General features: G+C 33.2%; 1 protein-coding gene across 2 annotated transcripts in view; it reads right to left on the bottom strand.

Annotated features, from left to right (window-relative positions):
* Window positions 1-16,907, bottom strand: part of LOC143052547 (GTPase IMAP family member 7-like) — a 64,515-nt gene that overhangs the window by 27,993 nt on the left and 19,615 nt on the right. For both annotated transcript variants that reach the window (XM_076225602.1, XM_076225603.1), the window contains exon 3: window positions 9,443-9,477. In XM_076225602.1, coding sequence (XP_076081717.1) covers window positions 9,443-9,477 — 35 coding nt within the window. The remainder of the gene's footprint in view (window positions 1-9,442; window positions 9,478-16,907) is intronic.

Here is a 16,907-nt window from a genome sequence, read left to right as displayed (position 1 = left end):
ATCAACGGTTAAGCTGATTAGTTGAAAGCATAACACCAGCTAGTTTTGTGACAATTTGATTGAGGTTACGTACCACATTTTCCAAAGGAATTTTCATATTTCCTTTATCGGTCGTTGATACGACGCCATCAGTAAAGAAGACTTGTCGATTGGCATAATTGACACTGTTTGGTTCATATATCGCCATCTGGTTAAATATAAAGGTTTTCAATTGTTTATAAACGCCTCTTTGATCGTTTCTGGGTTCCTCTCTATTACATGAGAATCTTTATCTTTACATCATCGGAGGAATGCATCGGTTTCAATCAGGTCTGAATGTCTATCTTCTTGAAGCGCTGCTTCGGTGCTTTTCTTAAGGCCTTAGAATCATCATAAGTGTTTACCTTGCGAGAGTACTACAAGGCAACATTAGTCAGGCAATCTAAGAGACTACACAACTGTTTCCTGTTTTCCCCTACTGACAGTCCGTTCAAAATGAACGCCCCCAAAGTCAAGAATCCTCTCACATTGAGTATTTGCATTTGTGGGAGCTTCGGCTCCGGTTTCTTGCACCAGAATTTTCTTGCCACTTGTATATTCTCGTTCCATAGAGGAATCTGAAGAAGAGCTGATGCTTCTTTTTTTTGGTGTCATTTGCCCTTTCTTGGATTGGTCAGTGGAGTCAGCTTGCTATGTTAGCAAGCCTGTTAGAGCTGCAGAAGCTGACACTGCTGTCATAATTGGATTAAAAAATGTTGGAGGAAGAAGATTTGCCATTTACTCGACAAGGATGATACTGTAGCCAATTGTTTCTGTAATTGTGTGCTGGTATGAACGATTTTTACTTCTTAATTTCGCTTCTCCACTAATTCACTTACAACAGATGCAACTTCTGGAAAGTATACTGCTGTTCAAACTCTTTCAAATTTAACTGTGTCTCCTTCATCATTTGCTGTCAGCTCATCCATCCGTCTCACCACAGCATTGAATTTCTCATTGGTCTGACCGACCGTCAATTTCGCCAAGCGCTTACATTTGTGTACCACTATCCTTGTGTTCAGACTGTTGAAGTTGCTAATATATTGCTCCTATCTGTTCATCATTATTATAGAAGATGATATAATGCCGTTAAGTGCTACGACGCACCGTTCGCTCGGGTAAATGTTCACAGAGATACTTTTGACGTTGTATTTTCTTTTAAGAAAATTGTGTGAATTACCCGTATTCCCTGATGCTTGATCTTCTTTATCAAAGTTTATTTAATTCAGTTTTGAATATCCAGATAGTTGAACAGAACACTGTAAAAACGAATGATCCGGACGATTTGAATTCGATGCCAATGGAAGATCGTGATCAGAAATGACATCAGAAACGAGTTTCACTTCAAAGTTTTCATACTATTAAAAGTTCTAATTCAAAGTCATTTGGCTGGCCGAGTAATCAATATTCTTTTTGAACGATTCGTCCGTTTTTAAATTCAAGATCCGGGATAGCCTTCACTATTCGCCGCATGTTGGCTTCTTGCATCCGTTCGCGCCTAGAGCGATCTGGCTCTATATAGATGTTACTAAAGTTTTCGTTGTTTTTTAACTTGCTTTTGTTTCTCAATTAGCAAATGATACGATTAACAGTTTTGGTCTTTGATTGGGGCTTGCGGCGGTCCGATTAAGGTGTGCGGTGATCCTTTCAACTTTCAATACATCACAGTCAAGCTCTAACGCACGTTTAGACCGATAGCGTATACCTTTAAACTTTCTTCACTCTCGTTATCGATCGGTTTTACATTTTTAAACACAAACTTTGGGTGAACACTATTCGCACTATTTTTAATGTTTACATTTTGAGTTAGTTTAAATACTATATCTTTCATCTTTGTTTCAAGTTCTTTAAATTTATTGTCAACTTGTGCGAATTCTAGCGTCATTTCAGATTTCAGTTTGTCCATGTTCTCTTTGATTTCTCTGGTAAAGTTTTCTTCTAAACTTGTCATTCTTTGTTTTAATGAATTTCTCATAGATTCCTGATTATCTTTGATGGTTATAAGAATTTGGAATAGATCGTCAAAAGATTTCTCTGTTTTTGCGGCGTGTGATGGTGAAGGTGAGGTATTTTTAGATGACATCGTACTTATTCTTTTGGGGTGGGACAGTAAGATTGATCGTTGTCAGTGTCAGATGAGCTGTTATAACGGGCGAATTGCGGGGCAAAGCTGGGCTTGTTTTTGTATCTTGACATTTGTTCATGAAGTCATGCAGATATGTGTGCTTTGCAGAGTTAAATATTGTTCTTGATCTTCTTTTGTTGATATTTTGTAAACAATAACACGGAGCACTAAATAAAGACGTTCATATTGGGTAAACCTCGTATTTTTGCCTCTTTCTGTTCAACTTGCATCGTTATGAGATTAAAATATATTTTATCACTTTGCGATTTGCTCTGTTTCATATTGCGGTCAATCTCAGCTGTTCTTTGAGCATTTGATTTCCTAAATCTTGGTACAATTGTTAAATAGTCATTTCTGAGTTGCCCTCTATTAAAGTGCATTCAGCTTTTGGTTTGTCCATATCCTCAAGTGATAAAGTTTCTGCCATTTCAATATTCTTGTCCTGCTTGTCCTGCTTGTCCTCAATTGTGGCCATTTCACTGATTTGTGGTTATACAATTCTCAAATCACAGTATAATATCTCAAATTGCAAAATCTTGCAAACCAAGAAATAAGATAGGTAATGAATAATATCTTACGGCAGATAAATCTCAAATCACAGCTGTTATGTGTGACCTAGGACAAAAAATATTGCAGCTTTAATGAATGCTACTACTGCAGCTTTTTATAAAAGCTACTACTTTGCATATGAAATGACAAGCCAGGGAAAATCAAAAGGACAGAACTGGAACAGAGACTAAATATCACTTTACTTTAATAAAATAATTAAATTCAGGTCAATTCTCAAAAAAGAATACATTGTATTTACATTTTTTCAAGGTGGCCATTTTTAAAAAAGCCGTCCGTTTGAATTTCAAAGAAATATCAAAACAAAATCATTCAAATGTGTTGAATTGTGTGCTTCCCCCATCAAATCTACTGTAGTTTGTGCAATGCTGGAAATTTTTTAAGAACGCATGGCGGCCATCTTGAAAGTTGCCGCCATATTGAATTCTGAGAGTAGGTATATAGCTGATATTGCTAAGTACACCAAAGTGTACCATCCTGCAAAATTTGGTGCTTTTCTCATTATTTGAGGATTTTTTCACTTATCGGCCGGACTTAACCTGATAGGACTGGTAAGTGCAAACCAATGAATTTGATTTTATGCGTCGTTTCAGTTTGAACAAAGTATTTAAAGACTCTTGAAAGCACACACTTGCATTTTTGTTCATATAAATTTAATTTATCGTGACAAAAATGATAACAATCTTGCACTTTTATGTTTTTCTTATGTGGTTTTCCAGATTCCAACCAATACGTTCACTGGCACAAAATCACGTATAAACACATGTATCCCATATATATCACACGTGGGATTTGAGTTATCTTTCATGGTTTTGATTATGACAATTATTTGCCAATAAACGTTGCAGATGAACGCCTCATTACACCTTTTATGTCTTTATTATACTTTATCATTTTTGGTTTATTTGTTGGGTGAGGAGCAGTGACGGATCCATGGGGATGGGGGTCCTGGAGTTGGAACATATATGGGAGGTTTCTTTTTCTTACAATCTCAGAAATATCGAAACTAGAGGTCACAATCTGTCTCTTTATAAAACATTGAAACATTGAATGAAAGTATCGCTTCCGTTTAATATGTAAACAAATATTATTTTCATTCATTTCAAAATATTTTGATGAAAAAAAATCCCTTTTTATGTTCTTTTTAGAATAAGGGATTGTTCTGTATTCATTTGTTTAATGGAAATGTTATCGAAGTCCAAGATAATTCAGGATTTATAAAAGGGGATATATAGGTAACGTTAAAAGTGGAACAATGATAAAAGCTTTAATAGTATTAAGGGACATATAAATGAAAGTTCTTTGGATATGTAGAATTTAGGAGAAGATGAATATGAAACATAATTTCTATTATATGGCAGAATGGTTTGTCATGCGTAGATTCCGGGCCAACCAATCTTTGCTCTTTCCCCTAAACATTGCGTGCCTATCAGAGAGTCAGTCAATCTTTGAATCTAAAATGGGCTTACGAGCAGGAGTGTAGCTGTCATTGACGACATAAGGCACCAATTTGAAGACCATAAAAAGAGAGAGGGAAAGAAAATTATATACCTTGTACATCATATTATAATGTATACTGAGTGACGACGGTTAAAAAACATGTTATGCTTTTAAAACTATTTACCCATGCATTCCTCATTATTCTTTCATAAAATGATCAAGGTAGATGGAAGTATATAACTGAAAAATTAACCACCCAAAATAATGATGGAAAAAGCGGTCATAACAGTGACATTTTTTATTTTGACAACGAACTTGTTACTTTTGTTTGACTAAAATTTTCAACAGACACTTTGTATTCCTATATTTCATACAACACTCGTCTACCTTGGCTTGAAAAAGTAAATTTCATAGTTCACCAAGTAATTATCATCGATACATTTTGAAAAAAATGTAAACGTATGAAGTTTGAAGAACTAGAGGATCTCAAACTGAAAATCACTATATCAGGACCTGTCTGTAACTAAATACTGAGAAGTGAATCTTTAACCAGCAGTTGTCTTGACAAATTGGTCAATTAGCACTTATAATATAATTTCATTTTATAATTCCACAAATCCGGATTTTACATAGACATGATCCTTTTGCCTGTTTGTGACCTATACAGAATTTGATCAACAACACCTATTTTGCGATTAATATTTTCAATAAGCGGCCCCTCCGTATTACCATTGGCGTCTTTTAACCAAGGCGACGCTTTGACTTCCGATATTCAAATTATTTCCTGTACCAAAAATAAAATTTAAGCTACTTTCGAATGATTGATATTTGGATGCTTAACTTCCAATGTCAAATATGTCATGCACTAACATGCTTAACCCCGCTACATTATTTATGTATGAGCCTGTCCCAAGTCAGGAGCCTGTAATTCAGTGGTTCTCGTTTGTTTGTGTGTTACATATTTGTTTTTCGTTCATTTTGTTTACATAAATAAGGCCGTTAGTTTTCTCGTTTGAATTGTTTTACATTGTCTCATCGGGGCCTTTTATAGGTGACTATGCGGTATGGGCTTTGCTCATTGTTGAAGGCCGTACGGTGACCTATAGTTGTAACTGTCTGTGTCATTTTGGTCTTTTGTGGATAGTCGTCTCATTGGCAATCATACCACATCTTCTTTTTTATATAATTAACATGTAGCGAGCCTGACATTATATCTACAAGAGTACTAGTCTTTGGATTGAACGCAGAAGACACTGACTGGACGCGCCTACGTACTTATACTAACCTCACAACCAATAATCCCCTGGCCACTTTTGAAACGTAACTGTCGAGGCGAACGAGGGACCAAAGAGACAATTATGAATATGGAAATAACATTTGCAACTAAAATGTGTCTTTCAGACAGCATGCCTCTTCATATGATCATATTTCCATATTCAGTGCACTACTTTATCCGGGTCAAACTCTAATTTGGTATATAATTCTGAGCGTTCCATATTTTGAACAGAACGGAAAAACAGTAAATATTATATCCCATCGCTATCATGAAGTAGTCTTAAAACTAAAGTGATCATCCTATTTCAAATATATATTCCGTATATGTTTTTTTTTCATACTCATTATTCTAAAAGAGGGTTGGAAATACCAGACGAACATTCAAACTCATAAATCGAAAATAAATTGAAAACGCAATGGCTAAAAATGAAAAACACAAACAGACATATAATAGTACATATGACACAACATAGAAATGTAAAGACTAAGCAATACGAGGCCCAAATAAAAACTTGGGGTGATATCAGGTGCTCTGGATGGGTAAGCAGATTCTGCTCCACATGTGGCACCCGTCGTGTTGCTCATGTTATTACAAACCCGGTAAATAGTCTAATTCGGTAGGTCACATAAATGAAAAGGGAAGGGGATTGAGGTACGACGTAAACAACATATCCGATATCATCTGTGAAACGGTTATTGCATAACGGTCAACCAACTCGTGATGGCGTCCGTAAAATTAACGAAGGGATGATTTCAACTTCACCATTTAGAACTCTTAGTTTAATAGCTTCCTTGTGAGCAGCTACCTTCTATCAAGAAAATCATAATAGGAAATACAAGCACGGGAATATCGTATCAATTGGGAGATATATACTCCGTATGTAGGCGCTGTCGGGATGTTGCTACTTAGAAATGGAAAGTTAACAATTGGGAGGCTGAAATCATCTTTTTTGTTGCAAAGTTTTGTTTTCAACCGACACTAATTGTCAATTTCTAGATGTAAGTCAAGATATGAGACCGAAGTAACTGCATATGTTGTACCTTTATCTCTAGTTCGATGGTATGAATGCATTCAATATAGTCACCAAATTTTGAATTATTTAGTGAGAAAACATCATCTTTAAAGCGAAAAGTAAAGTTAAAGGATATGTTTTACTTCTTTTTTTTTCTTCCTAAGAAGTCCCTATATGAAGCCAGATTCATCATAATAAAGAAAACAAGTCGGCAAGAAGAGGGGCACAATTGGTTCAATTTGGAATGCCGATAGTCTGTTGAAAAACACGTCGTCCACACGTACCAAATGTGTTGTCAATCAGATAATGTCTGTTTTTTTTATATTATTTGTTTGAAATAGAGTGATTCCTTACAAAGTAGGATTTATCCATCCCTAAGACAAAATACTTGTACATGTATCTACGTACCTTGGCTTTTTTGTTTTATAAAACAACGCCATACCATCTCTCCTAATGTGTCCTTTAGTTTGAAATGGGAAATACTTGTGTAAAGTGTAGAAAAGTCAAATGTTTAATATTATTGCAAGATGAAAGAGTCGTAGATTGTATGTACTCTTCAAGATTTTTGGAAATTTTTCGTATCCACCTCTGGAATAGGCAGTTTCATTACGCATACGTTTAAACGAACTATTCCTAGAATACATGCATAATGATAGTTACAGGCAAGATATACACGCAAACGTTTATACGGGCTCTTCCTTTAATCCATGCATAATGATAGTTAAGGGCAAGATATACACACATTAACTGATTCTGTTTTAATGGTGCAATTCTATTTGTTCTTGTAGATGTGTCCTCATAAATTCCATTATATGAAATTCTATGGAAAGGTGACAGAGAACTATCAGAAAGATGCATCTATGATCTGAATTTTTACCTTTGATAAAAGTATCTTAAAATAAGTTTTAAAAGTATGTTAAAATAACAAGGCATGTAGACCTTTAACATTCATGTGTGTTTGAAACTCTTGTATTCCTTTTATAACTTTTAAATCATAAATAAGAATATGATCTCTCTTCAAATTCTGTTATTTTCATTTTTTCGAATAAAATTTTGATTTAATAATGAATTATTCCCTTTAAAAGTTGGCGCCAATGAAATCATCCCAAATGTAATTACAAAATATGTAAAGAAAGAAAATAGTAGATTGTGGGTTTTTTTAATATTATCTTTTCTATCAAAGTATATGTATTCAACGAGCCAGGAAATCATGCAGTATATGCTGCCTTCCGTCACCATTTGATGCAACAGGTCAAGACACGGTCATATAGGTTGGTTATATCGAGTAATGTCATTTTATTTGATATATCTTATATGCAATTACACAGGCAAATTTCACGTGAATTTAAATTCATGTGAATCTCACGTGAAATTCACATCAATTTCACCTCAAACGAGCTTATACGTGAAACTCATGTGAAAACAATTTTTGTGAGTTTCACGTGATTCTCATGTGAAACTCATGTGAATTTCACATGAAAATCACGTAAAATTTTTCATGTGAAATTCACATGAATTTTTAAAATAGAGTAATTCAAATAACATATAAATTTTCAAATTTAATTAAAATCATGAAAAATATCAAATTTTTTTGTTGTAAATTTCACGTGAAATTCATGTGAAAAATTTCACATCAGAATCATGTGAATCTCAATTCACGTGAAATTCACATGAAAATTTTCACGTGAGTTTCATGTATAAGCTCGATTGAGGTGAATCTCACGTGAAATTTTTCATGTGAATTTCACGTGAGATTGATGTGAAATTCATGTGAGCAAATTTTGCCTGTGTAAAGGTTGAATTTTCTAGCACAGGTCAGGATAATATACAGTTTTCACATGCAATAACTGCTACTTTATTTCCACGTAAGAATAAGTAACCATTAATGCTTGACATTGAGGAATTTAATATATATGGCAATGGGACTATTAATAAGTAGTTTTACACAACTTCAAGACATGTATGGTCTTTTCAAGATTTGTCGAAACATTTCTGAGAAAGTTTGGTTTTCCTTGCCATTATACTTCGGTAATACATTTGACTCCCAACAGTTTTAATTCAAATGGCACTGATCAATCTTATGTACATGAAATATTTGGCTCGTTAATTAAAAAAATATACTGTTAGATAATGTATGTAACTTATCAAATACAAGACAGGGAAAACACAAGATGCTCTCTGTCACGACTGCATTTTTGTTGAACTATTTAATGACCATAGGCACAAATAAACAAATCCATGTTGATTGACTGATTTTTTTTCTCTATTTTTCGAATAGGTATTTGATGCAGTACAATTGGTTCAAATGAGCCTTTTATTTTATCATTTGATAAGGTACATTTCGTTTGGAGTTTCCTCTTGAGTTTGATACATTTTGTTAGTTTACTTTATTCCATTTTTACATAACAACATTCCATCATCACCTTCATATGAAGATTACATATCTCCATGTTGATACGATATTCAAGAGCTTGTATCTCCTTTCATGATTTTCGTGGATTAGTGTTGCTACTTCCAAGGACGACTTAGCTCATAACCTATAGTTATATGTGGTGAAGTTGAAATCAATTCTACGAAAACTTTACGAACGCCTATAACGAGTAGGTTGACTGTTATAGAATAATTTCACAGATGACAAAGGATATGGTAGGCGATGCCGTCTTCTGTGGTTGACAGTTCCGACTTTTCGCCAGGTTTCACTTCGATGAGCAAAACGACAGGTGACAAGTGTTAATCAGGGTTCATCTACATTCAGAAACACCTTAAAACCCAAATAGCTTTCTATGTTGTGTCGTGTTTACTGTTGTGTGTCCATTCGTAGTTTTCCGTTTTTTTTTGCGATGGCATGGTCAGTTTGTTTATCGGTTTTGGAATTTGAGTATTCCTTTTGTATCTTTCGCTTTTCTTTTTGAACACATGTTAGAATGATAAAGAAAACTGAATGACTTTTCTTTATGTCTAAAAATTCGGATTTGTAAAGATATGTATAAAGCTAACGACTTACCTCTTTTGATGTTCTATAGACAGATTGGTCTGTGTCTGAAAATAAGATTCATCTCTTGTTTTTTTTTAAAGTGATAAACCTAAATAGCGTTTAGAAAATTTGACATATAAACATGATAAAACTATGCAAAAAAAAAAAAAAAAAATTTGACAAAAAACAGAAACAAGAATAAAATCAAACAGTGAGAAAAAAATTGTTGCATATATTAGAATTGATAAACGAGATAAACAATTCAATTCAATTTGTACAAATAATATATTGACAAAAATAATAAAATTGTAATAAAACTGATAGCAAAACATTACTATGCCTTAATGAAAAGGAACTAAGTCAGTGAATATAGAATTTTTGTTTTGATACTGAATTTATCCTGGTAAAATATATAAGGTGTTATCTCACCTGCTTTTTTACAGAAATAAAGTCGGTATCAACACAATTATTGTGTATCTTTTTATCGGTAATTATGAAAGAACGAAAATAAAAAGAGAAAATAACGTCAAAAATCGTAATCGCACCGAATCACATGACGTCACAGGTTGTTTGATGTCATTTGAAAGTGTCACAGTCCAGTTACCTTGGTGTTGTATTGTACATGGTATTGAACATGAACAGTGAACATTATTTCCGATCTGTTCATGCTTTAAATAATACACAATATAATGTTAACACAACATAAAAGTCATATATATATATATATATATATATATTACAACGAAATTTGTTTTACATGCACACGTATAAAAATTGCGGTTTTTATCCAACGCAATCATAGGTTTGAACGTAGTTTTCAATTTAGACTCGTTTATATTTTTTCGTTTGGGCTTGTATCATATTTTCCCTTCGGTTTATATGATCCATTCATCCTATATTGACTCTTAAAATTCAAGAGTATCTGAAATTGAGGGTAAATTATATGGCCTTCCAAATACCGTTTCGATCCCTAACATCACTGAAGAGACATATATTGTCGAAATCTAGATCTGGTGTACGAAAAAAATATTGACACCTTGTGTTTGTGGCATTACATCTTGGCCACAAGTTTTCTGTTTAGTATTAAATTTATATTAGGATCCATTTTGTTACATCTCGTGATCAATTTTATTTGGCAATCTCCAATGGCAGTCAGCAGGGTTTAAGAACATCAGTTGTTCGACCTGTTAGTCAAATGCGTTTTGTTCGACCTTTTAGTTAAATGCGTTTTGTTCAAATTACGTTCATAGGTTAGAACGTAGTTTTCAATTTAGACTCGTATATATATATATATCAAATTTAATTTAGTAACTGCATCAGTTTATTTACAAACTGATCCACACCTAGATAGATTGAATGTTGATTGTTGCTATTTTTAGACACTATATATATATATATATATATATATATATATATATATATATATATATATATATATATATATATATATATAAGTCTGAAAATTACACCAAACAGTGTTAGAGTTAGATTTTATACTGACAAATTTTTGTCCGTCCCTCAGCGGGATTCGAACTCACACCTTTGATACACTACAGCACCAATCGCTTAGCCTCATGTCCAGCGCTCTAGACCACTCGACCACATCCGCTATATAAAAATATAACTTCAATAGTCGTAGTGTTACCTTGTCACGGAAGGTGAATCTAGAGATAGACATGAGACACGTGTTTTTTAAGCGTGTGTAGATGTTATATTATTATTTTCATACACAATGTATTTATCATTTGTCAGCAATCTAACTCAACAATTTTTTATATATCATATAGGATCATGATTCATTTCATTATACAGTCACTAGAAATAAGTATATTTTACAAACAAGTCTAAACAAGTGACAAACCATACAATATACATGTCCACTGGATCTAAGAGTGATATAGATACAATAATAATATAACATCTACACACGCTTAAAAAACACGTGTCTCATGTCTATCTCTAGATTCACCTTCCGTGACAAGGTAACACTACGACTATTGAAGTTATATTTTTATATAGCGGATGTGGTCGAGTGGTCTAGAGCGCTGGACATGAGGCTAAGCGATTGGTGCTGTAGTGTATCAAAGGTGTGAGTTCGAATCCCGCTGAGGGACGGACAAAAATTTGTCAGTATAAAATCTAACTCTAACACTGTTTGGTGTAATTTTCAGACTTATATAAATATTTGCATTAACCTTGTATCTATATCACTCTTAGATCCAGTGGACATGTATATTGTATGGTTTGTCACTTGTTTAGACTTGTTTGTAAAATATACTTATTTCTAGTGACTGTATAATGAAATGAATCATGATCCTATATGATATATAAAAAATTGTTGAGTTAGATTGCTGACAAATGATAAATACATTGTGTATGAAAATAATAATATAACATCTACACACGCTTAAAAAACACGTGTCTCATGTCTATCTCTAGATTCACCTTCCGTGACAAGGTAACACTACGACTATTGAAGTTATATTTTTATATAGCGGATGTGATCGAGTGGTCTAGAGCGCTGGACATGAGGCTAAGCGATTGGTGCTGTAGTGTATCAAAGGTGTGAGTTCGAATCCCGCTGAGGGACGGACAAAAATTTGTCAGTATAAAATCTAACTCTAACACTGTTTGGTGTAATTTTCAGACTTATATAAATATTTGCATTAACCTTGTATCTATATCACTCTTAGATCCAGTGGACATGTATATTGTATGGTTTGTCACTTGTTTAGACTTGTTTGTATATATATATATATATATATATATATATATATATATATATATATATATATATATATATATAAGATCACTATAATAAATGTTCTTGTGTATAGAAATATATATAGATTACTAAAAAATCCAACATTTCCGGTATGAATAGTTTTAATTCACTAGTACTTTCATGTTTAAATAACAATCTTCAGGTTATATATATATATATAGAGAGAGAGTCTATCAGAATCTACCAACCAGTAAACCTAATAGGTATTGGATCATCAAAATTGACAATATATATATATATACGAGTCTAAATTGGAAACTACGTTCAAACCTATGATTGCGTTGGCTAAAAACCGCAATTTTTATACGTGTGCATGTAAAACAATTTCGTTGTAGAAGGGTCTAAAAACAGCACAAACAACATATTCCAAAAGACCAAAAAAGTGAAAAAGTATATTTAAACAAAACGCATTTGACTAACAGGTCGAACAACTGATGTTCTTTAACCCTGCTGACAGTATATCACCATTTTCCACATAGTATGGTATGTTAACCTGCTTAGTTTGGTATGATGGGCAACAACGCAGTACCAAAATTCTCCAGCTGCAATAAATATACCTTAGATATTTTAAGGATCAGTTGGGGCACAATCGTACTACCAGAATTGTCAATGAGGCGAATTTCTATCATACTATCTGAATTGTCACTGGGGCCAATTTCTATTATCAAAGAAACCAGATTATTTAATTTCACTTTCAGACATATTGATGATGTGATTTTCATTATGCCACAGTGATGACTGCTGTACACATTTTTGACAATTTACATATTATGTCTGTTTTGTTCACGCATCGTTGTAAATGAATTTGACGCGACAGTCATACAAGTGAGAGGTTAAGCACTATAAAACCAGATTCAATCCACCATGATCTACATTTAAAAATGACTCTACCAAGACAGGAATATGAAAGTTGTTATCCATTCGTTTGATGTGTTTTATCATTTGATTTTGCCATTTGATTAGGAACTTTCCTTTTTAAATTTTCCTCGGTTTTTTTGTGATTTTACTTTTTATGCTATCAAAATTGTCACTAGGGCTAATTCTGTTATACTATCAGAATTGTCACTGGAACCAATTTCTAGTATGCAATCAGAATTTTCACTGTGGCCAATTTCTCTTATACTAGTCAGAATTGTCAATAGGGCTTATTTCTATCATACTGTCAGAAGTGTCACTGGGACCAATTTCTATTATACGATCTGAATTGTCACTTGGGACAAACGTATTGCACCATCAAAATTGTCACTGGGGGAAAATTTCTATTATTATAACAGAATTGTTATGGAAGAACTATCAGAATAAACTGACAATCATGGACATGTATATTTTAAATCTCCTGTCTCCATCTGGGTATTTCTGTATTTAGTAAAGTCCATAAAATAAACTATTGTACAAGTTATAAGTGAATGTAAGTCAAATTTTTGCACTTTTTGTACAAATTACAATTTGTACAAAGGCAAAATACAAATTATAATTTGTACACATTTTTCGTACAAATTATAATTTGTACAAAAAGATAACTTGTACACAACATATATATCAACATAATTTGTACATATATCAAAAGAAGTATAACATTAAATTAAAGAAATGTATAAAAAAAAATCCGTGTACATATAGTGTTAACGGGTCAACTTAACACACACAGTACGATTATAGTGTTCTCGCAGTCACTGAAGGATAGTTGAAAGCCAACAACTATTTGTGATAAAGAAATCACGCAATAGGACCTTAAACACATACTATGAATTTAGGGTTTGAGCACTTTAGACAGCCAAAAAGGCATGAAACTAGAACCATTAGAATGTAACCTTATATTTGATATGCATCATGTTTATATAGATACACAATTCATACCCTATTATTATAAGTGACGTGAAAATGGACATTATATTAAATTCATAAACATATAAATTAACTCAAAGTGAAAGACAAACATCAACTAGCAAAGGACAGAAGATCCTGACAGACCTGAATAAATAATGTATGGATGTTTCTGTCCAAAATCAGGAGTCAGTAATTTATTGGTTTTCATTTGTTGTGTGTTACGTATTTGTGTTAGTTCTTTTTTGTACATTCATTAGGCCGTTTGGAATTTTATTTTCGTTTGAATTGTGCAACATTTGTCATTGATGGCCGTTTATAGCTGACTATGCGGTATGCTTTGTTCATTGCTTAAGGTCGACGAGTTGTCTCATTCGCAATCATACGACGTCTTCTTTTTTTTTTTTATATTTGTGAGATATGAGCCCTCCCCTATACTATCATCAAATGTTGAGTAAAAAACACACAGTAAAAGTCAGTATAAATAAAATATGATTCCGATGTCAGAATAGGTGACAAAGGAAACTACGAAAAATGACAATTGTAAACAAATTAACAAAGAAATACTAGCAGTTAATGCCATGCCAGTTCCAGACCTCAATTAAACTGATTTAAAGATTATTTCATCAGCATATGGAATTACGAACAATCTCTCTCGTTAGGGCTTTAGTAACATTCAATCCTGAAAAATACAAGGCGAACATAGCCCGCATCTTCAAACAACAGGTTTTAGAATAAATTTGTCTTTATTTCCACTGCAAAGAGCCTATGAGTGAATCAAGATTTGTAACATAATATGCCATCCTTAACGATCTGACCACAGGTTGATAACCTATAAGAATAAGTTTATTTATATAATTCATTATTTTACTAGGATTGTTTCTTAATTTCCGGGCACGGTTAACAACATATCCGTGATTTAAATTCTTTATTGACGAAATAATTTTCGATTTGATCCATCTTGTTTACTTGTTACAGGTTTCTCGGACTTTACCTGATCAGACAATACTCGATTTCACCTTGAACTCGTTACGATTTTAACAGAAAGTCAATAATCAGCTGAGTGCATTTTATATTTAGTGGGTTTGTAATAACACGAGCAGCATGACGAGTGCCACATGTGGAGCAGAATCTGCTAACCTTTCTGAAGCACGTGAGATCAACCAAAGTTTTTGGCCGGGTTCGTGTTGCTTAGTCTTTTGTTTTTCATGTTGTTTATTGTGTACTTTTATTTGTCTGGTTTTTTTCCCCTTCTTTTTTAGCCATTGCGTTGTCAGTGTGTGTCTTTTTTCTTCAGATCTAAGAGTTTAATAACTCTCTGGTATCTTTTGTCCCTCTTTGATAGCTGTTGGCAAAAATGGAATAATTAATAAAGAGTTGGATTTTATTATTTTACATAATGATGGGGTTGAATTGCGTTACATGTTACATAAAGGATTTATTTACTACTTTGCAACCCACACGTTTGAAAAAAATGAAAAAGGTTTTGCGCGCTTTACCTCGTTTTCTTTTTAACGATAGTCCGGTAAAGAAACTGTTTTTATGCCGAAGGCTGTTCAAAGCATCTCCGACTATATAAACTTTTTTTTTGAAGTGGTTTCCAGTAATGTACTACCGTTTTGGCAACGCACGTTTTTCGAGTATAATTGTATTAGATTTTACGTCTCGACTATTCTTTTTGAGATGGTCCGGAAAAGAAAACATTTGCTTCGAAGACATAAATGTAATCGTTAGAACAATCTCTTTTTATATCTTTATTCTACATCTAGACTGGAAAATATATATCCGATAAACTTACTCAAAATGAATAGTGTGTTCCAAAAGTAATAAGGTTATGATTTCCGGATCTATATTTAATTTTTAAGTATCTTTTGAAAACTAAATGCTTCGTGTTTATTCATTGCAATGATGTAGATTGAAAAAAAAATATAATATGCAAATAATTGGGGCAAACTAATATTTTTTGTCAGGAAAAATGAAAATTTTAAAGACAAATATGTATATGTTAATTGTTAGTTGGCGAACATTTCATTGTTTTTGCGAAAGAGTAGCCGAAAAAGAAACTTCTCCAATGTGAAAACCCTGCATACATCCCTTTGATATTCCTTGTAACCAAAACGTACATTTCACAGCTTCAATAAATGCACATTGAATAAGGTGTATAATTTTTTCTTAATACGATTATGAGGCAAAGATGATTTAGAGTTGAAAAACAATCTTTTGAACAGGTTCGTAATCAACAATATAAGCATATATATTATTAAATACTTACACCATTTTTTTACACTCCAAAAGAAGCTTAATCCACTATTTTCAAAGGTCTTATTTGAATAATTTATAATCAGGTTTTTTATTTGGTTCCAATTGTGAAGAGGTAGCTTAAATAAAATTGAGAATGGAAATGGGGAATGTGTCAAAGAGATAACAACCCGACCATAGAAAAAACAACAACAGAAGGTCACCAACAAGTCGTCTAAGTAGAAATTCTCGCACCCGGAGGCGTCCTTCAGCTGGACCCTAAACAACAATATACTAGTTCAGTGATAATGAACGCCATACTAAACTCCAAATTATACACAAGAAACTGAAATTGAAATAATACAAGACTAACAAAGGCCAGAGGCTCCTGATTTGGGACAGGCGCAAAAATGCGACGGGGTTAAACATGTTTATGAGATCTCAACCCTCCCCCTATACCTCTAGCCAATGTAGAAAAATAAACGTATAACACTACGCACATTAAAATTCCGTTCAAGAGAAGTCCGAGTCTGATGTCAGAAGATGTAACCAAAGAAAATAAACAAAATGACAATTAAAAACCAATTGTTCAGAGAACAATTGAAGGTCTTTCCACATCAAAGAAATTTTGAAAAGAAGCTAGTCTCT

The sequence above is a fragment of the Mytilus galloprovincialis genome, chromosome 11 (genome assembly GCF_965363235.1).
Source record: "Mytilus galloprovincialis chromosome 11, xbMytGall1.hap1.1, whole genome shotgun sequence".
In the NCBI taxonomy this organism is placed as follows: Eukaryota; Metazoa; Mollusca; class Bivalvia; order Mytilida; family Mytilidae; genus Mytilus; species Mytilus galloprovincialis.
The sequence above is the reverse complement of the archived record's forward strand: the minus strand, read 5'-3'. Positions and strand labels throughout refer to the sequence as shown.